Source organism: Limtongia smithiae (assembly GCF_038497785.1).
Source record: "Limtongia smithiae strain NRRL Y-17922 unplaced genomic scaffold V1518scaffold_3, whole genome shotgun sequence".
Taxonomy (NCBI): Eukaryota; Fungi; Ascomycota; class Lipomycetes; order Lipomycetales; family Lipomycetaceae; genus Limtongia; species Limtongia smithiae.
Window position 1 is genome coordinate 251919 of NW_027117624.1, and position 26270 is coordinate 278188.

Genomic DNA, 26270 nt, shown 5'->3' on the forward strand with positions numbered 1-26270 from the left:
TAGCCCTGACTCAGCCGCTGCGACGACGACTTGATCATTGTCGTTGAGCTCTACACAGCCATCCCCCTCCTCTCGCAGTTGTTGTCACTGCTCCTATCCGCCTTCCTTCTCCACAATGGCCGGCCCTCCGCCACCACCGCCGCCACCTCCACCAATGAGCGGTCTGCCTGCACCGCGAGCCGCCGCTCCTGCCGGCGGCAGATCTGCGCTTCTGGGCGAGATCCAGCGGGGTACTCGTCTCAAGAAGGCAACCACCAACGATCGAAGTGCTCCACAGGTGTCTGGCGGCGTCGTTGGCGGCAACGGTCAGTCTTCCGTGCCGACATTGGCTGTACCACCTTCTGCACCGTCGATTCCCTCCGGTCGACCCAGATCAAACAGCTCTTGGGACGATGAAGAGTCAGCAAGCGTACCGCCTGGTATGTCTATGGGCGGGGGTATGCCCCAACTAGCTGGCCTGTTTGCTGGTGGCATGCCCAAACTCAGAAGCCGCGGCGGCGGTATAGAGACTGGCGGTAAGCGTTCATTACGCGTCTTGATCTCAGTAACCGACGACTAACGAAGCTTGCAGCTCAACACTCGGCGGTTCCTGACCCACCACGTCCACAGCAGCCCTCTATCCCAGGCAGGAGACCACCGGGACACCACAAGGCCACTTCATCCACATCGTCTATGACGGCCCCTCCGCCTATCCCGTCATCAGTGGCGCCGCCCATCCCCTCGTCAGCACCGCCCATACCTGGTCAGAGTGCCCCTCCTCCCCCGCCTGTTCCGTCATCGTCAGCTCCTCCTGCACCACCTTTCCTGTCATCAGCAACTCCTCCCGCACCACCATTACCGCCATCATTCGGCGGTGGTGTACCACCGGCACCCCCGCTACCGTCGTCATCTGCACCACCTGCACCTCCTCTTCCGCCGTCATTCAACGCGCAGTCGTCGGCACCACGGGCACCCGCAACGCGTCCGTCACCATCGCGGCCAAACACGTCTGCACCTCCTATTCCTTCCATGTCGGCTCCACCAGTGCCTTTGGCAGCGGCACCACCACCTCCGCCGTTCCCGTTCAGTAGTACCACGGCGACTCCGTCCTCATCATCCTCGACGCCTCCGCCTGCACCACCACTTCCTACGAGTTTTAGTGGCAACAACAGCAGCAGTGCTCCAGCAGTGACCTCTTCCGGATATATCCCGCCGCCACCTCCACAGCCACCAATGTTTAGCGGTGCGCCAAGCTCTGCTGCTCCTTCTGCACCATCCTCTCGTCCTTCTTATGAGCCATCTCGTGCGCGAGCTAGTTCATCCACCGGCGCTCCACCCATGCCAACAAATGGACCCCCTGTGCCGCCTCCAATGCCTTCTAGTGCTCCGCCACCACCACCACCTCCTCCTTCAATGGCTGCACCGGCTGCACCATCTCATTCCTCCTCGTCAGATATCCCGGTACCGCCACCACCACCCCCGTTCCTTATGTCATCTTCATCCTCGTCTGGATCAGCACCACCGCCGGCTCCTATGCTCCCCGCATCGCTAAAGGCATCGATAGAAGCGCGCGGCAATGCGCCGCCATCGGCAAACCATGGGGCGGGCTCAGATCCACCTCCACCGCCTGTATTCCCGTCAGCATTGAAGGCATCGATCGAGGAGCGCGGTAATGCGCCGCCTTCAGTGAATCATGGCAACGCACACAGTGGACATTTCTTCCCAGCGGGTCTCAAGGCTTCGATCGAGAGACATGGCCATCATAAATCGACAGACTCGGCGTCAAGCTTTATCGCACCGCCTGCACCGCCGCCACCACCACCGGCGGCTAGCGCACCGCCTTTACCGTCGGTGAGCGCGCCGCCTCTGCCATCGATGAGTGCACCACCTATCCCCTCAATGAGCGCACCTCCACTCCCTTCAGTGAGTGCACCTCCAGTACCGTCGATGACTCCACCACGCATGCCAATGTCAAGCGCACCGCCAATACCGAAGTTTGAGGTGTCATCGGCAGCTCCACCACCACCACCGCCACCGCCGCCGCCGATGCCGTCGAGTTTCGCGTCGTATGGTGGCAGCAACCCGTCTGTGTTCACGGACGAGTCCGATGGCGAATACGATAATGAGCAAGACGAGGTGTACGAACGACCGACGTCGATGCATGTCACGAGCATGCTTCTTCCTGATGCGCCATCACCTTCGTTACCGTTGTCTGCGGCACCGCCGATCCCGTCAATGGCACCACCGCCGTCGCATATGGGTCACATGTCGCACAGCTCGTCAAGTAGTCTCGGCCTGCCACCACCACCGCCTCCGCCACCGCCTTCGACCTCGCCGAACGGTAAACTTCCACCACCACCACCGCCGCCACCATCCGGACCTAGTAGTAGTCCGAGCAGCAGCACATCCTCGCTGCGACCGTCGAGCTCTGGTGTCCGGCGTCCGGCGACGTCGACCGCGTCCGCGTACAAGAACATTCGCGATCTCAGTTCCACCTCGTACACACTGAGCAGCAACGGCGGCTCGAGGCTCGACATCAACGACACGAAGTACAAGTACAAGCCTGAAGACCAGCTGCCGAAGCCGCGGAAGTTTGAAGGTAAGCAGAAACTGTACCCTAGCGGACGAGGCAGTTCGGTGCCGCTCAATTTCTCGTTATATACATAGAGGCGATGGTATTTTTGTTATTGTAAATTGATTGAATATTATTGAAGCATTATACAACGTCAACAATGAACTCCATCATAGTCTTTTCATGCCGACTTTCTTTTTGCTTTTGGGAACCACCTTGCCAGTTGAAGCGGAGGTTGGTCCGGAGGCTGTCGTAGTCGTGGACTGCTTTTGCGGGGAGAGGGAGACACCACGCTGCGTGAGGTGCTGCAGCTCTTGCAACACGTTCTTGTTGGTTGTCGTCGATGGCGACGATACCTGTTTGGGGTTGGCAGATGCGCCGTCGTCGTAAATGTCGTTCTGTGGCTGCTGTGATTGATCTTGTCCATCGTCGAACTCGTCCGTACCGCTAGTCGCGGCGGCCGCCGCGGCGACTACGGCGTCCCGCTTGAGAGCGTGGACGACCGTCATGAGTCGCGCACGGCGCTCAAAGTCCGCGTAGTCCTCGAGCAACAACTTGCCTGCCTCCTCATTGAGCGCTGATTCCGGGTTCGGTTCGATCAGCAAGCACCGGATGACGAGCAGCACATGTCTAAGATCGGTCTGCGGGGTCCAGTCGCGCTTGAGCGTATCTACGCACACTTCGCCAGTGCCGACAGCCACGTTTGGGTGGAAGATCTTGGTGTCGAAGTGCGCTTTCGGCGGCGCGGCAGGGTAGTTCGCGGGGATCGTGAGCGTTAGTTTCCATGCCCCGCCCGCGTAGGGCGTGCTGGCGGGACCGAGTAGGTGCAATGTGATGCTCATGAGCTCGGTTGGGCCTGAGGACGGCAGCACAATGTCGGGGTGTGGCGTAGGCGGCTTAAACAGCGCAGCGACATCGTGCCGTAGCCGTGTGCTTGACGCCATGGTGCGCGTGTATGGGTATCACGCCCTTGGACAAAAGCAGTGGTGGCGGGAGGCGAAAAAAGTTGTGAAGCAGAGGGAAGGTATGTTGTTGGCGTAGCGCTGTGTTGGGCGCGTTGGCGCGCAACTGAGTCGCATGCCAAGCTAAGCCGTAATCGGCGATGCATAAACACGCTGCCTATATTTCGCAGAGAGCAACAATGATTACATCGCCATTTCTATTTGTTCAGTGCAAACAGCTAACTTTCACTATGAGACATTAAAACCCTTCTCTTTTATATAAAAGTGTAGTCCGAGTTCCAAGGGTATTTTTTCTACATGCGCCAAACCGGGGATTATGAAACGATTACGAAAAACTGCAGGTAAGATCGTACTTTGGCGACACGGAATCGCTCTCCCACACGCCCCAGTGGTTCTCGACGCCTTCTACGCCGGAGGTAGCAGGCTTCCACGCCTCATCGATGGCCTCGAAAACGATAGTGTTGACACCCCAGCCGCGAATACCGCAGATAGCCTCCTGCCAGAACTCTGCAGCGTTGTCAACAGACGGGTAAGAGGAGCCGTAGTTGCCACCGTCGGTGGGGAAACCGGTCTCACCGATCCAAAACTCGATGTCAGTCGAGCCCTTGGAGGTCTGGATGACCTGCAGTGCCTGCATGATGTCATCGAAGAACGAGTGCGACGAGTTCGCCATGGTCTGGCCCTGCCAGTAAGAAAAGGCGTTGGCGAAGAGAATGTCGGAAGCCTCGATAGCGGCCACGTTGCTGCCGTCGACGAGGATGTTCCAGGAGTCGACGGTGCCGACGGGCATGCTCTCGTAGCCGGAGATAGCCTGGACGAGAGTTCGGATTTCGTCGATCTTGGTAGCGAGCTCCGCGGCAGTAAGGTCGCCGCGGTACAGCGCCTCCGAGCCGACGGTGATGGCGAGAATGTTGGAGGGGTCGATTGTGGGGAGGTAGGCAGAAAGCGCGGCCTTCTCGGCGGCGTAGTGAGTGTCGTCGGTGGGCCAGACGCCGATGAAAGCCTGGAAGCCGGTTTCTTCCAACTAGGGCATTGTCTTAGTATACTTGATACGCAGCATGTCGTAAATACAGCAACTCACAGCCGGGCCGATGTTCTCAAGGGTATCACAGTCTGAGGCGGCGTAGACTCGGACGATCGTAGAATAGGAGGAGATTGTATCGAAGTCTGCGACGTAATCGGCGGTGGTTTTCTACGTCACATCCGGTCAGCAGAGCGGAATAGGGGGGAGTCTACACCATCGAAAAGGTGCAGCACAACACTCAAATGCAACATACGCAGACGCCGTCCGAGTTGCCCTGGGCACCGAGGTCGAACGCAAGCTAAAAGGGAGCAAAAGTCAGTAGACAATGGGACAAGCGACGATAGACCCAGAAGGTGCACAGCGCCGGAATGGAGCGGAGGGTCTGAAAACGCACCTGGCCGATGGCGACGGCGTTGCCGGCGGCAGCGAGGAGCGTGACGGCAGTGGCGACGGTCGAGAAGCGCATGATGGAGCTGCGATAGACTGGGGGGTTGGAGATGTGGAGGAGGGTGGTGGAGAATGAGGAAGATGAAGCGGAGACGGAGTGGAAGCGAGTTGTGTTGTGTCTCGTCAAAACTGAGGCAGGGCAACTGAGGGCGCCTCAAGCCGCTTTGGGCCGTTCACACGCGCCTGTGCCCTTCTCGGCGGCAAACTAGGCTACTTCAGGCAGGTGTATTTTTAGTTGTGGTTGTGGCTCACAGTCACACGCTCAAGATGACAGTCAGGTCACGTCCCGCTCACAGCCGTGTATGTCACGTGCATCCCCATCTGCTTGATCATCCAATTCGACTTCCACATTAGCGGCTCCAGCCGTACATACAATTTTTGCTCAACCAGCACTCCCAAAAATCAAAATCATCCTCCACTCATGCATCTGCACCACGCCACGACATCCGCTTCGAGTCATCTCGAGGCGGGTACATAGGCATTCGTCCAACCGTAAGCGTCTTTGACCGATTCAGGCGCAAGTCCTTGAGGCCGCCAAGTCGCACCGGACTGGATGGTGCCGACGACTGCTGTACATTCGTGTTGTGCTCGTTCAGCGGCATCACGTTCTCGGACAGTACTTGCCGGCTCAGTTTCCGTCGGTGCTCCTTTGGTGAAATTCCGCGCTGTGCCAGTGCATTGCTTCCCGCAAGCAGCACTTCCACGAATTCGGGAGACACCAGGCTTAATGCGCTGCCGTACCGAAGGTTTGCCAGGAATGTGGAATTGCTCGTAGTATACAGAGCCTCCACCGAATGCCAGCTGATAGTATCTATTGAGGACTTCAGCAGACGCGCCTGTTCGTCTAGCTCCTCAATGCGTGCATCAATAAGGGTCTTGACGAACGACAGCTCGGTTGTCCGCGAGTTCACCGCGTCGTCCCGTTCGCGTTCAGCGCGCAGCGCGTTCTGCTTCATCTTCTCCAGATTCCGCTGTGACTCCTCTTCCATCATGCGCATCTTGTCGTTCAGCAGCTTGACTTGCTCCTGGAGCATGAGTATCTGCTCCTTCTGCATGTTCTGCTCCCGCGCAAAAAACAAGCTTTCTCGCTCTCGGGATTGTTCATTTACGGCCAGCTGATCGCGTAGTTCCTTGTCATGCAGAGTCTGCACTTCCGCTGAATGTGCCTGTAGCTTGAGAATCTCTTCCTCAAACGCTTCTGCCTTGGCGTTTGCGATGGCTGCCGCTTTCTCGCTCTCCATGAGCTTCACTGTGAGGTCAGCGACGTACGCCTCCGACCGTTCCAGTGCGCGCCGCGCCTCCCCCAGTTCAACTGCTAGCCGTACTGCGGAATTTGATCTTGGCCGGCTGTCTTGTTCAAACGTCGTGTTGTGTTCAACAGATGATGCGCGCGAAGCCCGTTGTGTCTCCTCCGCGCGCATGTCCTCTGGGTCTTCTTCGTCGTCGGCATCCGAAGTGTGGTCGGTAGTCTGTGCTACTTTCAATTGATCGGTGAGCATGCTCATAAAGTTCTCCAATGGAGTTAGTCTCTCTCGCAGTGCGTCCGCAAGCAGCTTCTGGATGCCATCATTCTTAGATCCCGTAGTCATGTCCGACGCCTGCGCCATGATCTGCTGTTGCTGCTCCTTGATGACAGAATCTGACCATACAGAATCTGACTCATCATCGTTCATATTCATGAGGTGCATTGTAAACCTATTCATGCTGCCACCCTCAGAATCGCGATTGCCCGCCCCATTAGCTGTGAGTCGGTTGACGATGCCGTCTAATTGCTCGGCATTGAGATCGCGTGCCGCCATACCGCTTTGCACAAGCGGTGTGAATGATAGCCGCTGCGACGAACGCTGTGACCGGGAGACATCAGAGCTGTTAGAGACCACAACAGAAGTCTGACTCTCGGGATCGATGATCGGAATCCGCTTGCTCTCCTTTGGCGGTCGGACGATGTCCGAGTTGTCGGTGTAGTATGCCATTTCACTGGGGTTCGGTGACTGGAACTGCGGCGTGTACTTCGCAGACCCGCTGCCGTAGCTGAACGATGGCGATGACAGCTCTTGAGGCGGAGGGGATGCCACATATTGCTGCATCTGCGGCGCTATAGCCAACGAGCTAGTGCGCGGCATGCTCTGCGTTGCAGGGTAGAACATGCTGGTATTATTCTGCGGCACGGATGTGTAGATATTCAGCCCGCCAAGTCCATCGCCCATGGCGGGAAGCAGCGAACCGTTCACGTCCTGTGTCATCATGAACGGCATCTGCAGTTGGTTCTGGTTTGGCGAATATCTGTCCTGCGGCAAAGGCGACGAGACTCCCATCGCTCGTAGCTTTTGTTCGCGGATGTATGCTGCGGTTCTGTCATCCGTGTACTGAACGCTAGCTCGGCTCTCCTGAAATCCTCGCACTTCACGAGGAGGGTAGAACGGAACGGCATTCTATGTTGTATCTTTAGAAACGCAGTTCAAGCATCGGAGCTCAGCAGTAATACTAACCTTGTCAAGGGTGCCAGAAGATCGGTCCTGAGCTCGTGCCTGTGACTGCATGGTGCTCACAGCAGGGGGCTGTTCAGTGACCTTTGACATCTTGCGGCAGCTAGAACTATTGCGCGATCCTGACGCCGTCGATGCTACAGATTGAGACGCAACACTGGATGATACAGTGACTGGCGCCTTTGGCGCTGATTTAAAAGACGCTCCATTATTGTTGCTCATCCAGGACTGGACAAGCATTTCTGCGGAATTGTCGTAATCATGCTCAGGCTGCGGTGGAAATTCAACTGGTGCGGCAGGCGCGGCGGGCGCGGCAGGCTCGACAACTAAACAGACTTAGCCTTGCTGATACTTGTTAGCCATGTGGACGGGGTGTAATACCTTCGTTTTCCGGGATTGAGGGATGGTGTGTCCTGTTTCCCCACGAATAGCCCCCCGAACGGCGGGACGCCGAATACGAGCTTTGATGGGACATAATAACAGAAGTAGCACGCGCGCGCTCACTGGGTTCCAAAAAATTGCCAATGTCCAAAACTGTAGTGCAGGAAGGTTGGAGAGCGAGTCCAAAGTAAGAGCAGCAGCGGTGGCGAGTGGAGTCGGTGAACAATGAAGTGGGTAAAAATTGCGAAAAAGATAGGCTTGGGGCCAGGGGGACTTGTGTGGATCGGGAAGGCGTCAACAACAGAAACTCGTATGCACTGCACTGGGCCCCTGCTCCCTGTCCTTGCCAGTTGTCGTGTTTACCACGACTTTCTGGGGCTATATCCAGACCGAATGCTCTCTACAATGTGGTTCTCTGCTGGCGTAAGAATAAGTGGAAGATGCGTTTGCTGAAACGCTTCGTAGGCCGAACAATAGGGGTGAAACCGCTACTTGGCTCCCTGTTTTGCTATTCGACAGCAGTCACACACAGACGGCCGCCCAGACATGCCACGACGTTGTCTTGCAGCAGTCCAGATATTTTTTGTGCCACGGTGGTTTTGTACGTGCCTGTCTCGCTGTGGCGCTCGCTGGCCAGCTAGTCGGCACGCGACTCGCACGATCGCACACGCGTCCGACGCGTGAGCCGGCGAAAGTCGAAACTCTATTTGATTGCGCCGCGCATTTGACGCGTCGCAGGACGCGTCAATTTCTATTCTGGGGCGCAGCGCCCGAACGCAGCCAACCAGCGACGTGGCAGCGCTCAGTGCACAGCGGCAATTTCGGTCTCTCCGTTCAGAGAAGTAGAGGGATTATTTAATGGCGAGAGTGCGTGACAGACAACGCTGCAGCACTGCAGTAGTGCAGTACGGCGCTTCGTGATCGCTGTCGCACTACTGCACTGCTTCATGCCAGCCATGTGCAGCCTAATTTGTGGCACAGCGGCAGTTCAAAGCAGCTAATTCAGTAAATGGCACGGTATGGTCAGACTTCAAAGTCAGGACAGTCATCCTTGTTCTGTACGATTGTTGAAGAAGTGATGTTGAAGAAGTGGCCAGCCGACCCGAACTGCTCTCTGCTTCCGGAGAGCTTCGCAAATTGGGAGCGCTGAGCGCCACGTCCCGCAGTAAGCTGTTCCTCCACAGCACAACGCGATGCTCACCGTCAGCCCAACGCAGTCGCGCGACCTGCGACTGCTGACCTCTACATTCATTCTGGTCAAGTCCATAATATTCGTCATTCCACAGCTCGTCCTTCAGCAATACGACACCTCATCGCAATTGCTCTTCGTGTCTCCCAAAGTTCCCGAGATCGTCAATTACGTGCTTCCCCGGTTTCTTGTATGGGACACCGTGTTCTTTATCCACATTGCCCAGCGGGGGTATGTATATGAGCAGGAATGGGCGTTTGGATGGCTATGGACTGGCGCGATTCGGTATGTCGGCAATTGGATTGTCGCGCCGATTATCGCGCTACTGTGGAACGAGACGAGCTCCGTGGACGAAGTCGGCCAGCCGGTCGGCTCCCTCTACGCATATGCAATTGCGGCTATTCTTATTGCACACGCGTGCCATTATCTTGCTGTGATCACTTTATACGCCGTTTCGACGAAGATTGAGAAGGACTTGCGCGCACTGGAGACAGAAGCTTCTTCTGGTCGTTCAGTCTCGGGCGCCAACTTCCCGCTCGTGGCAGCGTTATTATATATCATTTCCCCCGGAGGCGTATTTATGTCAGCCGGATACGCTGAGACACTGTTTGCATTTTTTGGCTTCTTGGGAATTTTCCTGCGGGAAATCAACCAGCACATCCTCGCAGGACTCTCGTTCGCAATAACATGTGGTCTACGAGGCAATGGCGTGTTGTGGGGCATCATCTTTCTCAATGACTTGTACGAGGCAGTGCAATTGAAGCGATGGAAGAAGTCAGTGGGCGTGATTATTGGTGGATCGCTCATTGGCATCGGATTTTTGTCCGGACAGGTGTATGCCTATTACCGGTACTGTCCCGGCCGGCCATGGTGCGACAACGCAATTCCATCTATATTTGGCTTCGTGCAAAGTCACTACTGGTAAGTTCACTTCATTTTTTCCCCTGTAATTGCACAGAGCTAATTGAATCAGGAATAACGGATTCTTGAAATACTGGCGCACATGGCAGATTCCAAACTTTCTCTTCGCGTTTCCAACCTGGTTTCTGTTCTGGCGTTCATTCCTGCGGTACCGCAACGTTCCGCGATTCCGGCCATACGTGATTATCCAGATGCTGATGTTCGTCATGTCCCTCCTCTTCTGGCATGTGCAGATCATCACGCGCGTTGGCACGTGCATGCCGCTTGTGTACTGGCACGTTGCTCAGCGGATATATGCTGATGAGCCGCTTGATGATGCCTCCGAGAACATTAGGTATCCGTTGACTATCAAGGGCATTATACGGCGCGGCAAAGCAGATTTTAAGAAGCATGAGGGCGCATGGGCTGTTCGATACATGCTTACTTGGATCCTTGTGCAGGCAGTATTATTCGCATCTTTTCTTCCGCCAGCATAAACCACCAATATGCGTCGTGTGCTATTGAACAAAATTATAGGAATGTAACATTTTAACGAGCCATCCAGCCACCATCTACCAGCATAATCTCACCAGAGATGTACTGACTGGCATTGCTAGCCAGGAATACAGCCGCGCCCTCAAAATCTGCGGGGGAGCCCCATCGCTGCGCGGGGATGCGCTCCATGATCTGGCGCGAGCGGGTCGGGTCCGCGATGAGTGCCTCGTTCATGTCGGTCGCGATGTATCCTGGCGCGATTGCGTTCACGTTGACACCCTTGGAGACCCACTCGTTAGACAGCGCCTTTGTGAGCTGGGCCACACCACCCTTGGAGGCCGCGTAAGCAGGCACTGTAACACCGCCCTGGAAAGTGAGCAAGCTCGCCACGTTGATGATCTTGCCCTTGCGGCCGGCGGAGATAATATGCTTGCCGACGTCTCTGCACAGGATGAACACCGTGGTCAGATTGACCTGCAGCACGGCGTCCCAGTCCTCAGTCGGGAACTCAGTCGAGGGGTGACGCTTCTGGATGCCCGCGCAGTTCAGCAGAATGTCGATCTGAAGGCCCATCTTCTCGACCTGCGGCACGACCGACGCGATCTGCGCGCGATCGCTCAATTCGGCGACGACGATGTATGCCTTGCGGCCGACTGCCTCGATCTCTTTCTTGACCGCGTCGCTGTCGTTTCGCTGCACGAGAATCACGTCCGCGCCCGCCTGTGCGAGCGCGAGCGCCATATTTTTGCCGATGCCGCGGCTTCCCCCGGTAATGAGGGCGACCTTGCCCTTGAGACCGAACAGAGTGTCAAGATATGTGTTCGACATGATTGTCGTAGACGTGTAGCACGGGGAAGCGAGCGGTTTGCGAGCAAGAAGCCGACCAGCGGACGGCAGCACCGGCCGCTGATATAAATGAAGCCGGGCGGCCAGCTCTTGAGAAAGTAATGGGGGAGCGGTACAGCGACTGGAGTTGCGGCTAGTCCAGTTCTGAACTAGCGTATACTCTGATACTATGACAAACTTCTTGCGCTAGTATGTTTGCAGCCATCACTAACGTTATATGGAAGTAAATGTTCACAGCCGCATGTAGTACCTCTTCGCCTTCTCCTCACATAAGCCCCCCATTTTTCAGCGGCGCCTAAACGTGGGGGGAAAAAGTTTAATCCGACCAGTTGGGTTCTCCTTCGCGCGCAACTCCGCAATTGTCGTGACGACATTTTCAGGTAGCACTAGCAAGCACGTATAGAACGGATACTCCTTTTAATTAAGTATACAGAAAAATCACAAAAATTGCTAATATGTCTATCGCCTGCGAAGGAATTGCAATTACAAGTTCACCTCTACACGGTTAGACCCGCTCAGCGAGTCTGCAGTGGGAAGCAAGTACGTGATGTCGTCCCAAGGATGTCTGTACAAGCCGGTTCTCAAGCGCTTCTGGTCAAGGTAGTGCGCAATCAAACCGATCGAGCGACCGAGCACAAACAAGCCGTTCAAAACACCCATGCGCAAGTAGTCTTCTGCTTCCTCAGGAGTGAAGGCGCCGCAATGGCGGATAAGATCCACGAAGCACACGGCGACACATCCGTCAACGTTCAAAATTAAGTTGTCTTTCTTTGATGTTGTGACACTCTCCACGGCCAGCGCGTAGTCCAAGAGCTTGGTCGATGGGAAATTCTTGCGCGCGAACTCCTTAACAAGCTCAACTCGCATATCGGGGTTGTTGCGCGACTTAATCTTGTGACCGATACCAGGAATCAGCTTGTTCTGCTTACGCATAGTATCAACAAACTGACGCGGCGAGAGACCCTTGTCAAACGCAGAGGTAAACTCTTGAGCAGCGCCATCCAGGGCACCGCCGAAACGTTCTCCAATGGTAAGAAGACCAGAGACGAGCGCAGAAATGAGATCTTTGCCAGCACGTGTGGTGATGATAGTGTTCATGGCACCAGAGACAGCAGGTCCATGATCGGCGGTGAGCATAAGAACCATTTCGAGGAACTTTGACGCGAAGTCCGGCAACCGTCGACGGAACCAGAGTAAGGACATGACACCACCAATACCGATGTTCTCCTTGAAAACGTCGGTGATTGGCATTCCAGCGTAAAGCAGCTCCTGACCGCGGTCGTCGGAAATGGTGGAGATGAACGCGGCAGGCTTGCGAATGAGACCAAGCTCCTGCGCCCACGCGTAGTCGATCGGAATCTTTGGCGCCTCCGGTTCAGGCTTGGGCACAATTGTGCCAACCTTAACGAGACTCTTGTAGAGAGTGGCCAGCACCTCAGGAAGATCTTCAAACGTGTCCGGCACGTAGAAGCCCGCAGCCTTCATCGCAGCGTTTTTGGCAGCCGCGGTCTCGAGGTTGGAGTTGGCAAACGAACCTGCATGGCCAAACTGCACTTCCGTGGTAAACATAGACGCACAAGTACCGATAGCCCACGCGACAATAGGCTTCTTGATCTGGCCACGGTTAACGGCCTCGATCACGCGGTACTCTTCCACACCACCAACTTCACCAAGAAGAAGGAGGATCTTGCATTCTGGATCAGCCTCGTAACGGAGAAGATGATCAATGAATGTAGTTCCCGGGTAACGATCGCCACCAATAGCAATACCCTCGTAGACGCCGTCAGTCGTCTGAGCGATAATGTTGTTGAGCTCATTGGACATGCCGCCAGACTTCGAGACGTAACCAACAGATCCAGGTCGGTACAGCTTAGAAGCAACGATGTTGTCCATCATACCACCAGTGTTGCCGATCTTGAAGCATCCAGGCTTGATGCCACCAACGGTAGCCGGACCGATGATAATGACGCCCTTCTCCTTGGCCTTGAAGAGAATTTCGCGAGCGCGACGCTCAGGGACACCTTCAGCAATGATCGCAATGGTCTGCAAGTTGTTAATTACTGAACCAAGATCGAAGAGTACAATTCAAACATACTCGGATCTGCGGGCACTCAAGAAGCTCCATGGTAGATGAATAGACCGAGCGAGAGGAGGCGAAGTTGACGACGACATCAACCTCGGGGTGCTTCTCGCAAGCACGTGCAACTGACTGGTAGACGGGAAGAAGGGTCTCCTTGGTACCCCAGTACATCTTGGAGACGAACTGTCCGCCAAAGGGATAAATGATCGCGGCCACTGAGGGAGTAGTGCGCTTGCAGATGAAATCGAAGTCCAACATGCCTTGGCAAGCACGCGGCTGCATGCCATATACGAAGACGCGAGTCTTGTTGTGGAAGAGCTGGTATGCGGGCTGCGGTGACGCAGGCGCGGTAGGAGGCGCAAAGCGCGTGATGTTAGCGTCGGCAGAGGCCATTGAGGAGCGCAGGTAGAGAGATCGGTGGATGAGGCCAGCTCGGGATCGGACAGGACAGGCCGAGGCGGGCAGTCTCGGCCTTTTATGGTGTGTCGCGTACAATGCGCCCCATGCAGCAGACCCCGCGCAGACCACGCCGCACACGATGCGCTAGGCCCGATCGGGCCGCGTAGGGACACCTCGGGCCGACAAGTACGCACGGTGTAGTTCTGGGCACGCTGTGCCTGCGCAGCTTGCAGCACGCTTCTGCGTATATTCCAGGCCAGTGCGGGCATCGGTGGCTTCCCCGCGCGACGCGCCCCAGCAAGCGCGTCTCCTTAAAAGGGCCGCTCTGCCCCGACACTCGGCGTCTTCCTCGCTTGATCCCCAACCACCCTCTCTCGAAATGTCTGCAAAGTCCATCCACGAGGCCGACGGCAAGGCTCTGCTTTCCTATTATCTCCCTCGCTCTCCCGTGTTCTCCGCGGTTCCTGCGTCCACGACGTTTGCCGCCTCGGCGCCGCGTCTCGCCTCGCTTGTCTTCCCGGACGACTCTCCCGCGGCTGTCGCCGCCGTGCTCGATGGCGCTGAGTCTCTTTACCCCTGGCTTACTGCACCCAATGCCCGCTTCGTCGCAAAGCCTGATCAATTGATCAAACGTCGCGGCAAGTCCGGTCTTCTTGCTCTTAATGTCACCTGGGCTCAGGCACGCGACTGGATCGCGAAGCGTGCGGCTAAGGACATCGTCGTCGAAGGCATCTCCGGCTACTTGCGCACATTCCTGGTAGAACCTTTCGTGCCCCACCCCCAGGAGACAGAGTACTATATCAATATCAACTCCGTTCGTGAGGTATGTTTTATTACTGTTGCTGGGTATAGATTATTTACTAATTTATTCAGGGGGACTGGATCCTTTTCTACCACGAGGGCGGTGTTGATGTTGGTGACGTCGACGCAAAGGCTTCGAAGCTTCTGATTCCTGTTGACCTTGTATCGTCTTACCCTTCAAATGATGTCATTGCGTCTACTCTCCTCTCTAAAGTACCGAAGGCGCAGCATGCGACGCTCGTTGACTTCATTAACCGTCTCTACGCCGTGTACGTTGATCTACAGTTCACCTACCTTGAGATCAACCCTCTCGTCGTGATCCCCACTGCTACTGGCGCTGAGGTTCATTATCTCGACTTGGCAGCCAAGCTCGATCAGACCGCCGAGTTCGAGTGCGGTGCCAAGTGGGCCCTGGCGCGTTCGCCGGCAGCTCTCGGCCTGGTGCCGTCCGCTTCCGCTGCCACCACTATTGATGCTGGTCCACCAATGGTTTTCCCCGCTCCGTTTGGTCGTGAAATGTCGCCGGAGGAGGCCTATATCGCCGAGCTGGACTCGAAGACTGGTGCCTCGCTCAAGCTCACGGTGCTTAACCCGGCTGGCCGTGTTTGGACCCTTGTCGCTGGCGGTGGTGCCTCTGTCGTGTATGCCGATGCCATCGCCTCTGCTGGTTACGCGAATGACATTGCAAACTACGGCGAGTACTCTGGTGCGCCTTCAGAGACGCAGACGTACGAGTATGCAAAGACCGTCCTCGATCTCATGACCCGAGGCCCCCCTGTTCAGGGTGGCAAGACTCTATTTATTGGCGGTGGCATTGCCAACTTCACCCAGGTTGGATCCACCTTTAAGGGCATCATTCGTGCTTTCAAGGACTACCAGGCGAAGCTACAGCTTCATGGTGTCAAGGTCTTTGTACGCCGTGGTGGTCCTAACTGGCAGGAGGGTCTGCGTTTGATCAAAAACTGTGGTGAAGATCTCGAAATCCCTATGGAGGTCTACGGTCCCGACATGCATGTCTCCGGCATTGTTCCGCTCGCTTTGCTCGGCAAACGCGCAGAGGGTGTCCATCCGTTTGGAACCATTGGTTACAGTGCTCCTGTTAGTGTATTGTAGATATGTTAGAGTTAGTGCGACACGTTGTATTGCTGGTAATATCAGATAGACAATAATAAGCGAAGGTCAGCCGACCGCGGCGATTCTAAAAATTAGCCGAGGTCTGCACCCCTGAGCGCCATCCAATTTATGCAAGCCACTATTCAGGAGGCGCAGCGTGATCCGTGCGTTCAGGGGAGTTGCGTACGTGGCGTCGTGGCGGTGCAGACTAATTGTCCAGCCAGTAATTATAGTTTATCAGTCGCCCATGGCAATAATACCATGAGAGTGTTGCAGCCATACCCTATACGCTAGTGACCTGGACGCTCATTCGTCTTATTACTTAAGCTAGTACTTTGTAGTATTGCTTCCTCGGATAACTAATCGAATTTCTAGCATCGTAGTCAGACCCCTTAATCAATATATTTCGTGTTTGTTCAGGTCAACTTGTAACATCATCCCCCCCAAAATCTCTCGTGATCAAAGCGATTAGTTGTCGTACGCAACGGAGTAGATGTTGTAATACGACTTCGTCGTTGACTTCGAGAACTCATATTTGTTCGGCTGCACGGCGTAGTAAGTGCTGTCAACCTCAATCGCGTATCCCTTCTGTGCCGTGAACGTGATCGTGAACTCCGATGCCTTGGCGGTAGTGCTGTAGAACTTACCGTTGGCGTTCAAATATTCGCCGTCCATGGACTGGATATAGAACAAGGTAGAGAACGCGTCGCCAATCTGGTGCACGATGAAGCGATGCTCGCGGTCGGAGTAGTTGGTCGAGATGGTGGAGAACTGGATCTCGGACGAGCCGGTCTTCTTGGTGATAGCGTACTTCTGGCCGCTGTGTTCCTGCTCAAAGACGAGATAGCGGCCCTCGGTGAGCGCGCCACGGATGGGCTTGTATCCGGACTCGGTCCACAAGGCGGTTGTTTCATTCTGCTGGCCGTAAGGAACCGGCGGCTGGATATATCCGGAGTTGTCGTCCTGACAGATCGTGGTCGCGACGTACGCGCCGTCGGAGTATGCGGGCCAGGAAACGTTAGCAAGTGTGGGGACCGAGTAGTCAGGGTTGCTGAAATCGAACATGTTGACGAGGTTCGACAAATGCTCGCGGTGCCAGGTTGTAATAGTGTCGAGCGTCACGTTTTTGCCCTTCGCGGCGGCCCATTCCTCCAAGAACATAAGCTGCGACGCATGGTCCGACGGCTCGGTGAACACGTAACCACCGCGAGTCCAAGGAGAAATGGCGAAAAACGGAACGCGGAATCCGGGGCCAGCTGGGACATAGTTGCTGAGGTCCTCTGGGTCAGTGGTCCATTCGCCAGCGGTACCGTTGGGAGACAAGAACGGAGGGACATGGTCGCCCCAGCCACCGGTCTCGTCGTAGGAAATGAAGATAACAGTGTCCTTAGCAAGCGGGCCCTGGGTAATAGCCTCAATAGTCTTTTCAATAATCCACGCGCCAGAAGTGGGCGTGTTTGGGGGATGCTCAGAGAGCGGGAACGATCCGATGATCCATGAAACTTCTGGTAACGTTCCGTTCGCAGCCTGTTCCAAAAACAGCGGGAATCCAGCATACGACAACCCCTTCTCGGCGAGCGTGCCGTTGGAAGCTGAGTCGAGGTAGTTCTTGAAGTAGTACATGGGATCGTCGTTGGTCGAGTCAGAATCGCGGTACACGAACCAGGAGATGTTCTGTGCCTCGAGATTCTCAGGCATGGTGTTCCAGGTCAGAGGATAACAGTCATAAGGAACGGCACCGTTGTATTCACAGCCATCAGTCGACCAGTTCTCGATGTACGGACCACCCACGGTCTCTGGATCGCCGAGGTACGAGCCAATGTTCAAGTTCCCGGTAATCCAAGCGGCACGGTTAGGAGCTGTCGGTCCTGTGCACAATGTCAGAATTTGTCAATATCTGTACCATTTCACAAACTTACCAATGACGAACTCAGAGTACATGTCCGCTAGGGACCATCCCTCAGCAACGGCAAAGTGAGTCGGGATATCAGAGCGCTCGTAATGGCCCCACGCATACTCGGAGTTGTTGGTTACCCAGCCATTCATGGCACCCCAGTTCCAAGAATCGTGGTTCTCAGTCCAGTCGTTAGAACCACCATCTGCGCACTGAATACCGGCCTTATACGAAGCATTGGCGCCCAGATAAAAGGGAAGGAGGTACTCGGCCTCGGTACTGTCGGTGGGTCTGCGCGGAGTTTGTTAGTCATTGTGTTCCACCCATCTGCTGTGTATATCAGCCACTTACTGGTACCAGATAGACAAGTTATTGCTGTTGATCTGAACGTTGGGATCCTTGAATCCACGAACACCAGCCATAGTGCCAAAGTAGTGATCAAACGCACGGTTCTCTTGCATGAAGTAGACGACATGCTTGATATCGGCCAAACCAGAAGTAGATTGTGAGGTCGGAGATGTCTTGGAGTTGGAGGAGCTCTTGGACGAGGCAACGACACCCAATGCCGAGACCAGACCAATGAGCAAAGTCGAAGAGAGAGACGACATTGTACTGACTAGCGTGCGTGTGAGAATATTCCGTGAATCCGTAAGATCGTAGAGCTGATGACGTTAGGGCACAGCGACGACCTTCTTATATCAACGAAGTCTGTGTATGCCGAACGCGTGCTGCTTCCGGGGTGAATTCGACAGACCCAATCAAACGAATCACATTGCCAATATACAAGTCAAGAACATCGTGTTCGCGCTATTGCTGCAGGGTCTGCGGCGGAGGGAAGTTTGTTCATTGATGTCTTGAATTGCAATCTCCGCGGTCACCCGGTACAGACGCAGTAGCATGCCCGCACTTATTGGTAGCATATTCTGGTACCGTGATATCAATTCAGCTCGCATTGTACGCACGTGTGCAAAAGGTGAGAGCTCGATTTGACAACAGAATGCCAACCGGAAGGATATTGCGGAGGGACGAGGTCAGAGAAATTTTCCGATATGCCATATATTGCGCGATACCGAAGCTTCGAGTCGCCTATCTCGAAGTATTATTCCGCGCACGAGGATAGCGGTCGCCAATCGCGAGCATTGCGAAGTAATGGTGACAACATGCAGGCTTAGAGCCGTAGATCCGTGCTCGAACGTGTCGCGGAAATGACGCACGGCATGTCAGCTGTGTTGCCAGGTTTGGTGGAGCCGCCGAACGAGATGACGTCGACGAGAGGAGTGGTTTGTACTTTGCTCCACAGAATAGCCTCGTCTATCACGTATGCCATTGACAAGGAGGAATGTACTGAACTGAATATCGGTGATATAAAACGTAACTTGCCGGAACGCCGGCGCGATATCAGGCATGGAGAAGCAAGCGGGCGAACCCCTCCACCAACTCAGTCCAAAATGTGTCAGTTCGACTTTTCAGCAAGTATGGCAGCAATACAGAAGTCATGGGACTGAGAATCAGGTATTTGAGCACGTCAAATGCAACAGCCAATTAGCGATTCATTCCGCACCATGCAGTTACTGAATGCAGCTCGTCGCTACCAGGAGCAACTACGACAGGACATGTCAAATGAAGTGCCACTGTCGGTCGGTCGTCGGCTCACGGGAGCCGTCTATGAGATTGACGTCAGTGTGTTAAGAAGGGATATAGAGCAGTTTCCGATGAATTCAGCGGGCCGATAGAGAAATAAGCGCGCGGCCCTGTTTGATCCTGGAAAAGCTAGCACATGTGAATTTCGGCAGGACTAACCACTTTCATGCCGCTGTCCATGTGCATTTCTAATGCATGACCACTCTAGGCATATCGCGCAGTTCACACATACTCGGAAAATTTAAATCTAGGTCAAAATTTGTTCAAGATTGCGCCCTGACTGGCGCCCACAACGGCGGCTTGTGTCGCTTATCGCGCTTGGCTCAGAATCCGCCGCCTCGAAACTCGGAAGACACGGGGCGTAGAGTACTACTAAGCAAGGAACATAGTCAAGCTTTTTATCAGCAGGGTCAGGGTGCGCAGTGGCCGAGTCTTGGCTTGCGGGGTTCTAAGGTTAAGCGCACGTTTTTCATGTGCGGCTCGGCAAAGGCCGATCGATGATGAGTGCAGAAGATGAACGGCACGGCGCGAGTTGGGATCGCGATGTTCGCGGTGACGGCCAATAACGTCCACTCTCGCACACCCGTGCAAACTGTCAGTCGAAGATACCACCGCGCTCACAGCGCCTATTCTGATATTGTGCTCATGTTGTTGAACCTGCAGTGAACAATTTTAAACGGGCCTGAGCTCTAGGCTAGTGCATGGCTAGCTGGCTTCTGTGCCTTGCATACCCGTCAGTGCCGTACGATGAATTTGATACTGGAGTTTTGTAAGCAGTTTGATCTAGCACGCTGGTTAGATGCTTGATTGTATGGGATGCAGTATGATCTGCGTCCTGGGTGAGCGTGTCAAGGCAAGAGATGCTATCCGCATGTTGTCCTTCGTGCGCTCGCTCTCTGCTGGCGATGAACGAACTGCAGACTCAGTATAAGTGATCGACCGAGCTATGCTATTACGACGGAGATTTGGTATTTGGCCATACGTTAGTCGAGATGTTGTTGTGTATATCCTGACATCGACTAGGTCTCTTTATAGCCAGTTTACTATGCTTTCTGATTGCCGGCTATGAGTTATCTTCCACCGGAAGCCTGGACCTGTTCATGACCACTACACAGCTATTTTCAGTAACATCGAATACTCTGCAAGCAACATCACAAGAAATCCAGCAGATATACCATTCTCCTTCGCGGCTGCACGAATACGAATGGACGGTTACGCCAGCGACACGCGCGCCAGACGGCGTCGAGCGCGAAATGATCCTCGTCAACGGGTTGTTCCCCGGCCCGATCCTCCGCGCCCGCAAAGGCGACTCTGTGAAGATCACCATCATCAATAGGCTTCCATTATTTAATCAAAGCACGAGTATTCACTTCCACGGACTACACCAGCGCGGGACGAATAGTATGGACGGGGTTCCTGGTGTTACGCAGTGCGGTATCCCGTCAAATGATTCCCTCACGTATGCGTTCAATTTGACACAGTCAGGCACGTTTTGGTGGCATTCGCACTCGGGCATGCAGCGGATTGACGGCGTGTTTGGCGGATTGATTGTGTACGATCCCGAGGAGCATTATGTTCTTGGACGTGACTACGACGAGGAGATATTTATTGTGTTGCATGATTACTATCATACCCCGGGATGGAAGAACATTGAGTGGTATTTGTCGAAAGACAGCACCGGTTATGAGGTACGTTCACTAGTTGTACTACGTTTGCTTAGCTAATAAGTCGTACAGCCAGTACCCGACGGCGGTCTTATCAACGGACGCGGCACCGCCAACTGCGACCGCTTGAAACACGTCACATGTACCCGCGGCAGCACTTCTCGCCCAACCTTCACATTCGAGCGCGGCAAGCGCTACAGATTACGCATATTGAACGCGTCCGCCATTTCGGAAATTAATTTTTCCATCGACGATCACATATTACGCGTGATCGAAGTCGACTCGACGGAAGTGGAGGCTGCGGAGGTGTATAAATTGACGCTGTCGCCTGGGCAGAGGTATTCAGTGATTGTTGAAGCTGATTCGATTTTGAAGGCGGTGTATATGCGGGCGCGATTGCAGAGTACATGTTTCAAGTACAGGCCGATTGGTTTTGATCCTGATTTCACCGCTACGATTTACTACGCTACGCCTGGGTTTGGACAATTCTTCGACCATCTGGTCAAACGCGTTGCTCCGCAATCGGTGGAATGGCAAGACGCCATTCCCCCAAGCGAATGCGTGGATCTCGATGTGTCAGCGCTGAAGCCGCTCAACCCCATAGCTGTCCCGGACGCGGGTATGTCAATCCAAATCTCCCCGAAAAACATGCTTCTGGACCGCGTCTACCAGGCGCCATACGGCTTCATCAACCGCACATCCTTCATGCCCGCTATTGGCGCGCCAAATTTACAAGTTGCGCTCGGGTTGGTCGACGCGGCAGATACAGTTATGGTACCAACTGTCAGCGCGCGGCGGAACACCAAGTTCTGGGGAGGCGACCAACTTGTCGTCGATATTCCTCTCGGCAGTGTTGTCGAGTTGATTATCAACAACAGCGACGAGGGCGAGCACCCATTCCATCTGCACGGGCACGATTTCTGGGTTCTACGGACATATGAGGAAAAGCACGCCGGTATAGGAAAGTGGTTTCCCCAGTACGCAGCGGAGTATAACCTGGACAACCCCATCCGGCGGGACACTGTGACGGTACCCCGCCTCGGACACGTTGTTATCAGGTTCATCGCGGATAGTCCAGGGATATGGGCGCTTCATTGCCATATTGCGTGGCATGTGGCGGGCGGGATGATGATGCAGTTCAACGTTGCCGGGGTGGCGCGGGACGTGGTGACAGAGGAGATGGTGGAGCATTGTCGCGTCGAGCGGGAGCTGGGAAGTCGCTTGCTGCGACCGCTGCCCGGTGACGCGCAGCGTGCAAAAGCGGGACACAAGCCGATGCATGACGGCAGTCCCTCGCGTTGATCGAAGAGTAGCTGAGTCAAATGTAGTCAGTTCGCGTTCATGACGAATGCTGCGTAAGTGCTGACCTGTAACTGGGGGAACATTCTATGGGGTTCGTTCCAAGACATCGATTAGGGTTCCGACATGGAAACTGACGGCGTGCGGCGTTGCGGCCTGACAAAGAATGAATAAGTTGAGCCGCACTGCTCAAAAATTGATCCGATAAGCCGACTGGTAATTGTCACGGGGATTTACATAAGATCCTGCAAGCCCGACTTCAGCGCTTTCTCGCTTCTTCTTCAGCTGCAATTTGCGAAAGACCGGGAGATCTATAAATTGCGCCGTCAGGCCATCGATGAAGTCTGGTTTCTTACTTTTTTTACTACCGTTAGTCGTAGCATACGCAGCTCTCAACTACTCTAGCATTCTTCGACTGTTCTATCCGCAGTCGACACCTTTTACAGTAGGCCTGAAGTCTCCGATTACCACCGCCACTACGAACGACTCCATTGTCACACCCCCCGCAGCCAAGAACCCAACCTTCGTCCTTACCAAAGAAGAGGAAATGTCATTCACTGCAAGCCTCGTCAAACCGCGCTCTGTGGCGAAGATTTTCCTCGCGATCGAACAAGCTGAGGGCGCCGGCGCGCGTGTGCGTCGGTCCGTCGGCACTGCGCGATTGCGCAACTTTTCGCCCTTTTTGATGCTCGATCACTTTTTCGTTGGTGGAAAGGCCGGGTTCCCGGACCATCCGCATCGTGGACAGGAGACGATTACATATTTGTTGCACGGACAGGTTGATCATGAGGATTTTACCGGCAGTGCGGGCACGATCGATGAGGGCGATTTGCAGTTTATGACTGCCGGCAAGGGAATTATGCGTAAGTATTTTTTTTGCTCTGCTTCTGTGATGTGTGAATACTAACTTGACCAGACGCGGAAATGCCGCGCCCACAGAAGGACGGGTCCCCCGTCGTCGGACTGCAGCTATGGGTCGACCTTCCCGAGAAACTCAAGAGTGTGGAACCCCGCTACCGCGATCTGCGGAAGGAGGAGATCCCGATTGTGAAGCCGAACGATAGGCTCGAAATCCGGGTTATCTCCGGCACGTCGTACGGCGTGGACAGCGTGCAAGACCTCGCGTACACACCCGTTTGGATGCTCGACGTGACGATCCAGCCGGGCGGCTCTATCCAGCAGCCGATCCCGGCCGACTACAACACATTCGCGTACGTGCTCGAGGGCGAGTTACTCGTCGGCACGGAGAAGGCGAAGCAGTACAACAACGTTGTGTTCAACCGCGACGGCGATGGGATCGACATCTCCGTGCCGGAGGAGTACGAGCAAGCGGCGCGATTTGTGATTATAGCGGGCAAGGTGTTGGACCAGAAGGTCGTGCAGTACGGCCCGTTCGTTGCGGTGTCGCAGGAGAAGATTTACGAGGCCGTGATGGACTTCCAGAGCAACTCGAACGGATTCGAGCGCGGGAGGAATTGGGAGAGCAAGATCGCCAAGATGATCAGAAACTAGTGTATGCTCATTGTTGATCATGTTTAAGTGGGATTTTTTGTACACTATTTAGTTAATGGATGCTTTGATGGTTAACAATAAGGCCGTGGATAACTGATGGAGTATAGAGAGTGGGGTTGCAGTACTTCATATCTGGGTGCGCCCACGTTACGAACAGACGACCCCACGAACCAGAAGCGGCCATCTTGAGCGCACGACGTCGCGAAGACAAGCGCAACGCACACTACCCCACAAGCAACAGCGATCCTAAGAGAGAAACCTGGAGTAAATCTGCAAGTTTGTTGAATGGGCGGGGAAAGCAGTAACAGCGCGCATAAATTCCAGAAACGGTTTGGTGAGGGCCCTGTGATGTCATGAACAGGCGACGAGTCGCCGTTGTCGGCGCCGGCGCTGCCAAATATAAGGGCCACCCGCCCGGCCTGTGGCTTCCCGTCTACTTGCAGTCAGAAAGAAATGCGCGCCCTACGATTCTACGGCAACAAGGACGTGCGCCTGGACTTTGACGTTCCGGAGCCTACGATCACGCACGCCTACGACGTGCTGATCGCACCTCAGTGGTGTGGCATCTGCGGCAGCGATCTGCATGAGTTCGTCGGCGGGCCTACATTCTGCCCGGTGCACCCGCATCCGATCACGGGCGAGAAGCTTCCGATCGTGTTAGGCCACGAGTTCTCAGGCATCGTGCTGAGCGTGGGCAGCGATGTGACGAACGTCAAGCCCGGCGACAACGTGTGTGTGGAGGCGACGCTCGCGTGCGGGAAATGCGGGCCGTGCAAGGAGGGCCGGAAGAACCTGTGCGTTCTGGGACCGTCGTTTTATGGGCTGTCGGGCTGGGGCGGCGGAATGGCCGAGAAGGTCGTGATTCCGTGCGACCAAGTGCACAAGCTGCCGCCGGGACTAGGCCTCGATCTCGGCGCGCTGATGGAGCCGCTGTCGGTAGCATGGCACGCGATCAAGTTGTCGGGGTTTGAGGCGGGCAAGACTGCGCTCGTGTTGGGATCGGGACCGATTGGAATCGCGGCGATTCTGTGTCTGCAGGCACTCGGCGCGTCAGCCACGTACGTGTCGGAGCCGACGCTGGCGCGGTACAAGCAGGCTTTGGACTTTGCCGCGGACTACGTGATGAACCCGATGGAGACCGACGTCGTGGCGGAGACGTTCAGGGCCACTTCCGGCAAGGGTGTGGACTTTTCATACGACTGCTCGGGCGTGCAGGCGACGTTTACCACGTCGATCAAGGCGCTTGCGCCGGGCGGCACGGCGACGAACATCGCGCTGTGGGAAAAGCCTGCAGTGTACAACCCGATGGACACGCTCATGTACGAGAAGCGGCTGATCGGGTCGATCGGGTACACGTGGGATGACTTCGAGGGGGTGATTGACGCGGTTGCGACGGGCAAGTTGAAGAACTTCGGCAGCATGATTACTGCGCGGCTGCCGCTCGACAAGTGCGTGAGCGGGGGTTTTGAGGAACTGATCAACCACAAGGACGAGCACATCAAGATTATCTGCACGCCGCACTCGGAGTTGCTGAAGTAGGGGCTGACAAGATGGATATTCTGTTACTTTTATACATAGACGGCTCATTATTCGAGATAGGCTGGACTGAGGGGGAAATTCGAGAAGCAGACCTTGTCGTGGCCGAAGCACACGCGCGCCTCGAGGTTGTTGACGAGGGTCATGATGTAGGAGCGGCTGCGCTTCCAGGCGTAGAAGTTGCGCATGAGCGTGCCCTGAGGAACACCCTGGTAGTAGTTTTCGGGCACGTGGAACATGTCCGCGGTGAAGATGACGTCGCCGGCGGCAGGCAGCGTGAGATGGAAGATGACGAGGCCCTCGGTGTGGCCCGCGCACCGGTGGAGGGTGATGCCCGGCAACAGCGTGAAGACCTCGCTGCTGAAGGTCTTCCAGTTGAGCCGCCCGCCGATGAGCAGGTAGTCCTTGTTGAACATGGTGTCCACGCCCGTGGCCGCGGACCAGAACGCGGTCTTCAGCTCGTCCTCGTGCACCCAGACCTCGACGTCCGTGTCGATGAAGTGCTCCAGGCCGCCGGCGTGGTCGGAGTGCAGGTGGCTGATGACGACGATCTTGACGTCCTTGATGTCGTTTCCCGTCGCGGCGATGGCGGCGGGGAGGGAGTGCTTCTCCTTGTTCCAGTAGCGCGGCATGCACTCGAGCGCCGCGGAGCCCCACGAGGTGAGGACGTCCTCGCACGTGCCGGTGTCGTAGAGGATCAGCCCGCGCTTGGGGTGCAGCACGAGTGCGGAGATCATGATGAGCTCACGGCGCTTGTGCTTGACCGGCGGCGCGCTGACCGGGAAGACGGTGGACCCCGAGAGGACCTCGCCCTCGTCGATGCTGAGGTCGCCGAGGTCGAGGAGCTGCTATGTCAGCAATGAGCACCGCGCGTGGTGGACAGGTCAGGGGGCGCACCCATAGCTTCGAGCCCTGAGGGAGTGTGCCGTAGGGGAGTGCCATTCTGCGTGGACGAGCGTGGAGTGCGGGTTCACAGCGGCAGACGAATGGCATGCAGACTATCTGGTCTTATAGCTCTGAGTTTCTGGCAGCTAGTAGCCGATACTTGTG

The 26270-nt window shown here is 55.3% G+C and overlaps 13 protein-coding genes across 13 annotated transcripts; 6 read left to right on the top strand and 7 right to left on the bottom strand.

Annotated features, from left to right (window-relative positions):
• Positions 1 to 59: 59 nt before the first annotated feature.
• V1518DRAFT_413172 (uncharacterized protein) lies at positions 60 to 2709 on the top strand. Its single transcript, XM_066903254.1, has 2 exons — positions 60 to 515; positions 572 to 2709. The coding sequence occupies exons 1-2, from the start codon at positions 116 to 118 to the stop codon at positions 2644 to 2646; spliced, it is 2475 nt and encodes an 824-aa protein (XP_066760573.1). The 5' UTR covers positions 60 to 115; the 3' UTR covers positions 2647 to 2709.
• On the bottom strand, positions 2524 to 3600 carry V1518DRAFT_413174 (ubiquitin-conjugating enzyme/RWD-like protein). The gene has a single exon (XM_066903255.1). The coding sequence runs from the start codon at positions 3493 to 3495 to the stop codon at positions 2722 to 2724; it is 774 nt and encodes a 257-aa protein (XP_066760574.1). The 5' UTR covers positions 3496 to 3600; the 3' UTR covers positions 2524 to 2721.
• Positions 3601 to 3638: 38 nt separating this feature from the next.
• V1518DRAFT_413176 (glycoside hydrolase superfamily) lies at positions 3639 to 5175 on the bottom strand. Its single transcript, XM_066903256.1, has 4 exons — positions 4932 to 5175; positions 4791 to 4835; positions 4595 to 4705; positions 3639 to 4537 (listed from the first exon to the last, which is right to left on the bottom strand). Exons 1-4 carry the CDS (start codon positions 5001 to 5003, stop codon positions 3839 to 3841), a joined length of 927 nt encoding a protein of 308 aa, XP_066760575.1. The 5' UTR covers positions 5004 to 5175; the 3' UTR covers positions 3639 to 3838.
• A 15-nt stretch (positions 5176 to 5190) lies between these two features.
• Positions 5191 to 8308, bottom strand: V1518DRAFT_413179 (uncharacterized protein). Its single transcript, XM_066903257.1, has 3 exons — positions 7852 to 8308; positions 7474 to 7796; positions 5191 to 7416 (listed from the first exon to the last, which is right to left on the bottom strand). Exons 1-3 carry the CDS (start codon positions 7943 to 7945, stop codon positions 5404 to 5406), a joined length of 2430 nt encoding a protein of 809 aa, XP_066760576.1. The 5' UTR covers positions 7946 to 8308; the 3' UTR covers positions 5191 to 5403.
• Positions 8309 to 8927: 619 nt separating this feature from the next.
• On the top strand, positions 8928 to 10463 carry V1518DRAFT_195942 (uncharacterized protein). Its single transcript, XM_066900883.1, has 2 exons — positions 8928 to 9961; positions 10014 to 10463. The coding sequence occupies exons 1-2, from the start codon at positions 9045 to 9047 to the stop codon at positions 10435 to 10437; spliced, it is 1341 nt and encodes a 446-aa protein (XP_066760577.1). The 5' UTR covers positions 8928 to 9044; the 3' UTR covers positions 10438 to 10463.
• On the bottom strand, positions 10386 to 11557 carry V1518DRAFT_413181 (uncharacterized protein). Its single transcript, XM_066903258.1, has one exon. The coding sequence runs from the start codon at positions 11261 to 11263 to the stop codon at positions 10490 to 10492; it is 774 nt and encodes a 257-aa protein (XP_066760578.1). The 5' UTR covers positions 11264 to 11557; the 3' UTR covers positions 10386 to 10489.
• A 122-nt stretch (positions 11558 to 11679) lies between these two features.
• V1518DRAFT_413182 (citrate synthase-like protein) lies at positions 11680 to 13801 on the bottom strand. Its single transcript, XM_066903259.1, has 2 exons — positions 13377 to 13801; positions 11680 to 13324 (listed from the first exon to the last, which is right to left on the bottom strand). The coding sequence occupies exons 1-2, from the start codon at positions 13752 to 13754 to the stop codon at positions 11765 to 11767; spliced, it is 1938 nt and encodes a 645-aa protein (XP_066760579.1). The 5' UTR covers positions 13755 to 13801; the 3' UTR covers positions 11680 to 11764.
• A 317-nt stretch (positions 13802 to 14118) lies between these two features.
• On the top strand, positions 14119 to 15805 carry V1518DRAFT_391781 (uncharacterized protein). The gene is made up of 2 exons (XM_066901767.1): positions 14119 to 14583; positions 14634 to 15805. The coding sequence occupies exons 1-2, from the start codon at positions 14140 to 14142 to the stop codon at positions 15672 to 15674; spliced, it is 1485 nt and encodes a 494-aa protein (XP_066760580.1). The 5' UTR covers positions 14119 to 14139; the 3' UTR covers positions 15675 to 15805.
• A 337-nt stretch (positions 15806 to 16142) lies between these two features.
• On the bottom strand, positions 16143 to 18176 carry V1518DRAFT_371926 (phosphoesterase family-domain-containing protein; the record flags this gene model as incomplete). The annotated part of the gene is made up of 3 exons (XM_066901374.1): positions 16143 to 17542; positions 17594 to 17859; positions 17920 to 18176. The coding sequence occupies 3 exons, from the start codon at positions 18174 to 18176 to the stop codon at positions 16143 to 16145; spliced, it is 1923 nt and encodes a 640-aa protein (XP_066760581.1).
• A 2133-nt stretch (positions 18177 to 20309) lies between these two features.
• Positions 20310 to 22175, top strand: V1518DRAFT_371895 (Cupredoxin; the record flags this gene model as incomplete). The annotated part of the gene is made up of 2 exons (XM_066901372.1): positions 20310 to 20897; positions 20946 to 22175. 2 exons carry the CDS (start codon positions 20310 to 20312, stop codon positions 22173 to 22175), a joined length of 1818 nt encoding a protein of 605 aa, XP_066760582.1.
• A 212-nt stretch (positions 22176 to 22387) lies between these two features.
• V1518DRAFT_413192 (RmlC-like cupin domain-containing protein) lies at positions 22388 to 23759 on the top strand. Its single transcript, XM_066903260.1, has 2 exons — positions 22388 to 23035; positions 23089 to 23759. The coding sequence occupies exons 1-2, from the start codon at positions 22510 to 22512 to the stop codon at positions 23682 to 23684; spliced, it is 1122 nt and encodes a 373-aa protein (XP_066760583.1). The 5' UTR covers positions 22388 to 22509; the 3' UTR covers positions 23685 to 23759.
• Positions 23760 to 24028: 269 nt separating this feature from the next.
• Positions 24029 to 25457, top strand: V1518DRAFT_413193 (chaperonin 10-like protein). The gene has a single exon (XM_066903261.1). The coding sequence runs from the start codon at positions 24138 to 24140 to the stop codon at positions 25221 to 25223; it is 1086 nt and encodes a 361-aa protein (XP_066760584.1). The 5' UTR covers positions 24029 to 24137; the 3' UTR covers positions 25224 to 25457.
• On the bottom strand, positions 25223 to 26268 carry V1518DRAFT_413195 (Metallo-beta-lactamase superfamily protein). Its single transcript, XM_066903262.1, has 2 exons — positions 26118 to 26268; positions 25223 to 26065 (listed from the first exon to the last, which is right to left on the bottom strand). The coding sequence occupies exons 1-2, from the start codon at positions 26211 to 26213 to the stop codon at positions 25271 to 25273; spliced, it is 891 nt and encodes a 296-aa protein (XP_066760585.1). The 5' UTR covers positions 26214 to 26268; the 3' UTR covers positions 25223 to 25270.
• Between the last annotated feature and the right edge of the window lie 2 nt (positions 26269 to 26270).

Excerpts from the sequence above, each read along its gene's own strand:
- V1518DRAFT_413193 (XM_066903261.1), top strand. The coding sequence starts at position 24,138 with ATGCGCGCCCTACGATTCTACGGCAACAAGGACGTGCGCCTGGACTTT.
- V1518DRAFT_413172 (XM_066903254.1), top strand. The coding sequence starts at position 116 with ATGGCCGGCCCTCCGCCACCACCGCCGCCACCTCCACCAATGAGCGGT. Across the intron at positions 516-571 it reads CGGCGGTATAGAGACTGGCG|CTCAACACTCGGCGGTTCCT; the intron begins GTAAGCGTTCAT and ends CGAAGCTTGCAG.
- V1518DRAFT_195942 (XM_066900883.1), top strand. The coding sequence starts at position 9,045 with ATGCTCACCGTCAGCCCAACGCAGTCGCGCGACCTGCGACTGCTGACC. Across the intron at positions 9,962-10,013 it reads TTCGTGCAAAGTCACTACTG|GAATAACGGATTCTTGAAAT; the intron begins GTAAGTTCACTT and ends TAATTGAATCAG.
- V1518DRAFT_413174 (XM_066903255.1), bottom strand. The coding sequence starts at position 3,495 with ATGGCGTCAAGCACACGGCTACGGCACGATGTCGCTGCGCTGTTTAAG.
- V1518DRAFT_413182 (XM_066903259.1), bottom strand. The coding sequence starts at position 13,754 with ATGGCCTCTGCCGACGCTAACATCACGCGCTTTGCGCCTCCTACCGCG. Across the intron at positions 13,325-13,376 it reads TTGAGTGCCCGCAGATCCGA|ACCATTGCGATCATTGCTGA; the intron begins GTATGTTTGAAT and ends AACAACTTGCAG.
- V1518DRAFT_413195 (XM_066903262.1), bottom strand. The coding sequence starts at position 26,213 with ATGCCATTCGTCTGCCGCTGTGAACCCGCACTCCACGCTCGTCCACGC. Across the intron at positions 26,066-26,117 it reads CTCAGGGCTCGAAGCTATGG|CTCCTCGACCTCGGCGACCT; the intron begins GTGCGCCCCCTG and ends CTGACATAGCAG.
- V1518DRAFT_413181 (XM_066903258.1), bottom strand. The coding sequence starts at position 11,263 with ATGTCGAACACATATCTTGACACTCTGTTCGGTCTCAAGGGCAAGGTC.
- V1518DRAFT_413179 (XM_066903257.1), bottom strand. The coding sequence starts at position 7,945 with ATGTCCCATCAAAGCTCGTATTCGGCGTCCCGCCGTTCGGGGGGCTAT. Across the intron at positions 7,797-7,851 it reads CTCAATCCCGGAAAACGAAG|TTGTCGAGCCTGCCGCGCCC; the intron begins GTATTACACCCC and ends AAGTCTGTTTAG. Across the intron at positions 7,417-7,473 it reads CTTCTGGCACCCTTGACAAG|AATGCCGTTCCGTTCTACCC; the intron begins GTTAGTATTACT and ends GATACAACATAG.
- V1518DRAFT_391781 (XM_066901767.1), top strand. The coding sequence starts at position 14,140 with ATGTCTGCAAAGTCCATCCACGAGGCCGACGGCAAGGCTCTGCTTTCC. Across the intron at positions 14,584-14,633 it reads ATATCAACTCCGTTCGTGAG|GGGGACTGGATCCTTTTCTA; the intron begins GTATGTTTTATT and ends TAATTTATTCAG.
- V1518DRAFT_413192 (XM_066903260.1), top strand. The coding sequence starts at position 22,510 with ATGAAGTCTGGTTTCTTACTTTTTTTACTACCGTTAGTCGTAGCATAC. Across the intron at positions 23,036-23,088 it reads TGCCGGCAAGGGAATTATGC|ACGCGGAAATGCCGCGCCCA; the intron begins GTAAGTATTTTT and ends TAACTTGACCAG.
- V1518DRAFT_413176 (XM_066903256.1), bottom strand. The coding sequence starts at position 5,003 with ATGCGCTTCTCGACCGTCGCCACTGCCGTCACGCTCCTCGCTGCCGCC. Across the intron at positions 4,706-4,790 it reads GCAACTCGGACGGCGTCTGC|AAAACCACCGCCGATTACGT; the intron begins GTATGTTGCATT and ends GATGTGACGTAG. Across the intron at positions 4,538-4,594 it reads TTGAGAACATCGGCCCGGCT|TTGGAAGAAACCGGCTTCCA; the intron begins GTGAGTTGCTGT and ends ACAATGCCCTAG.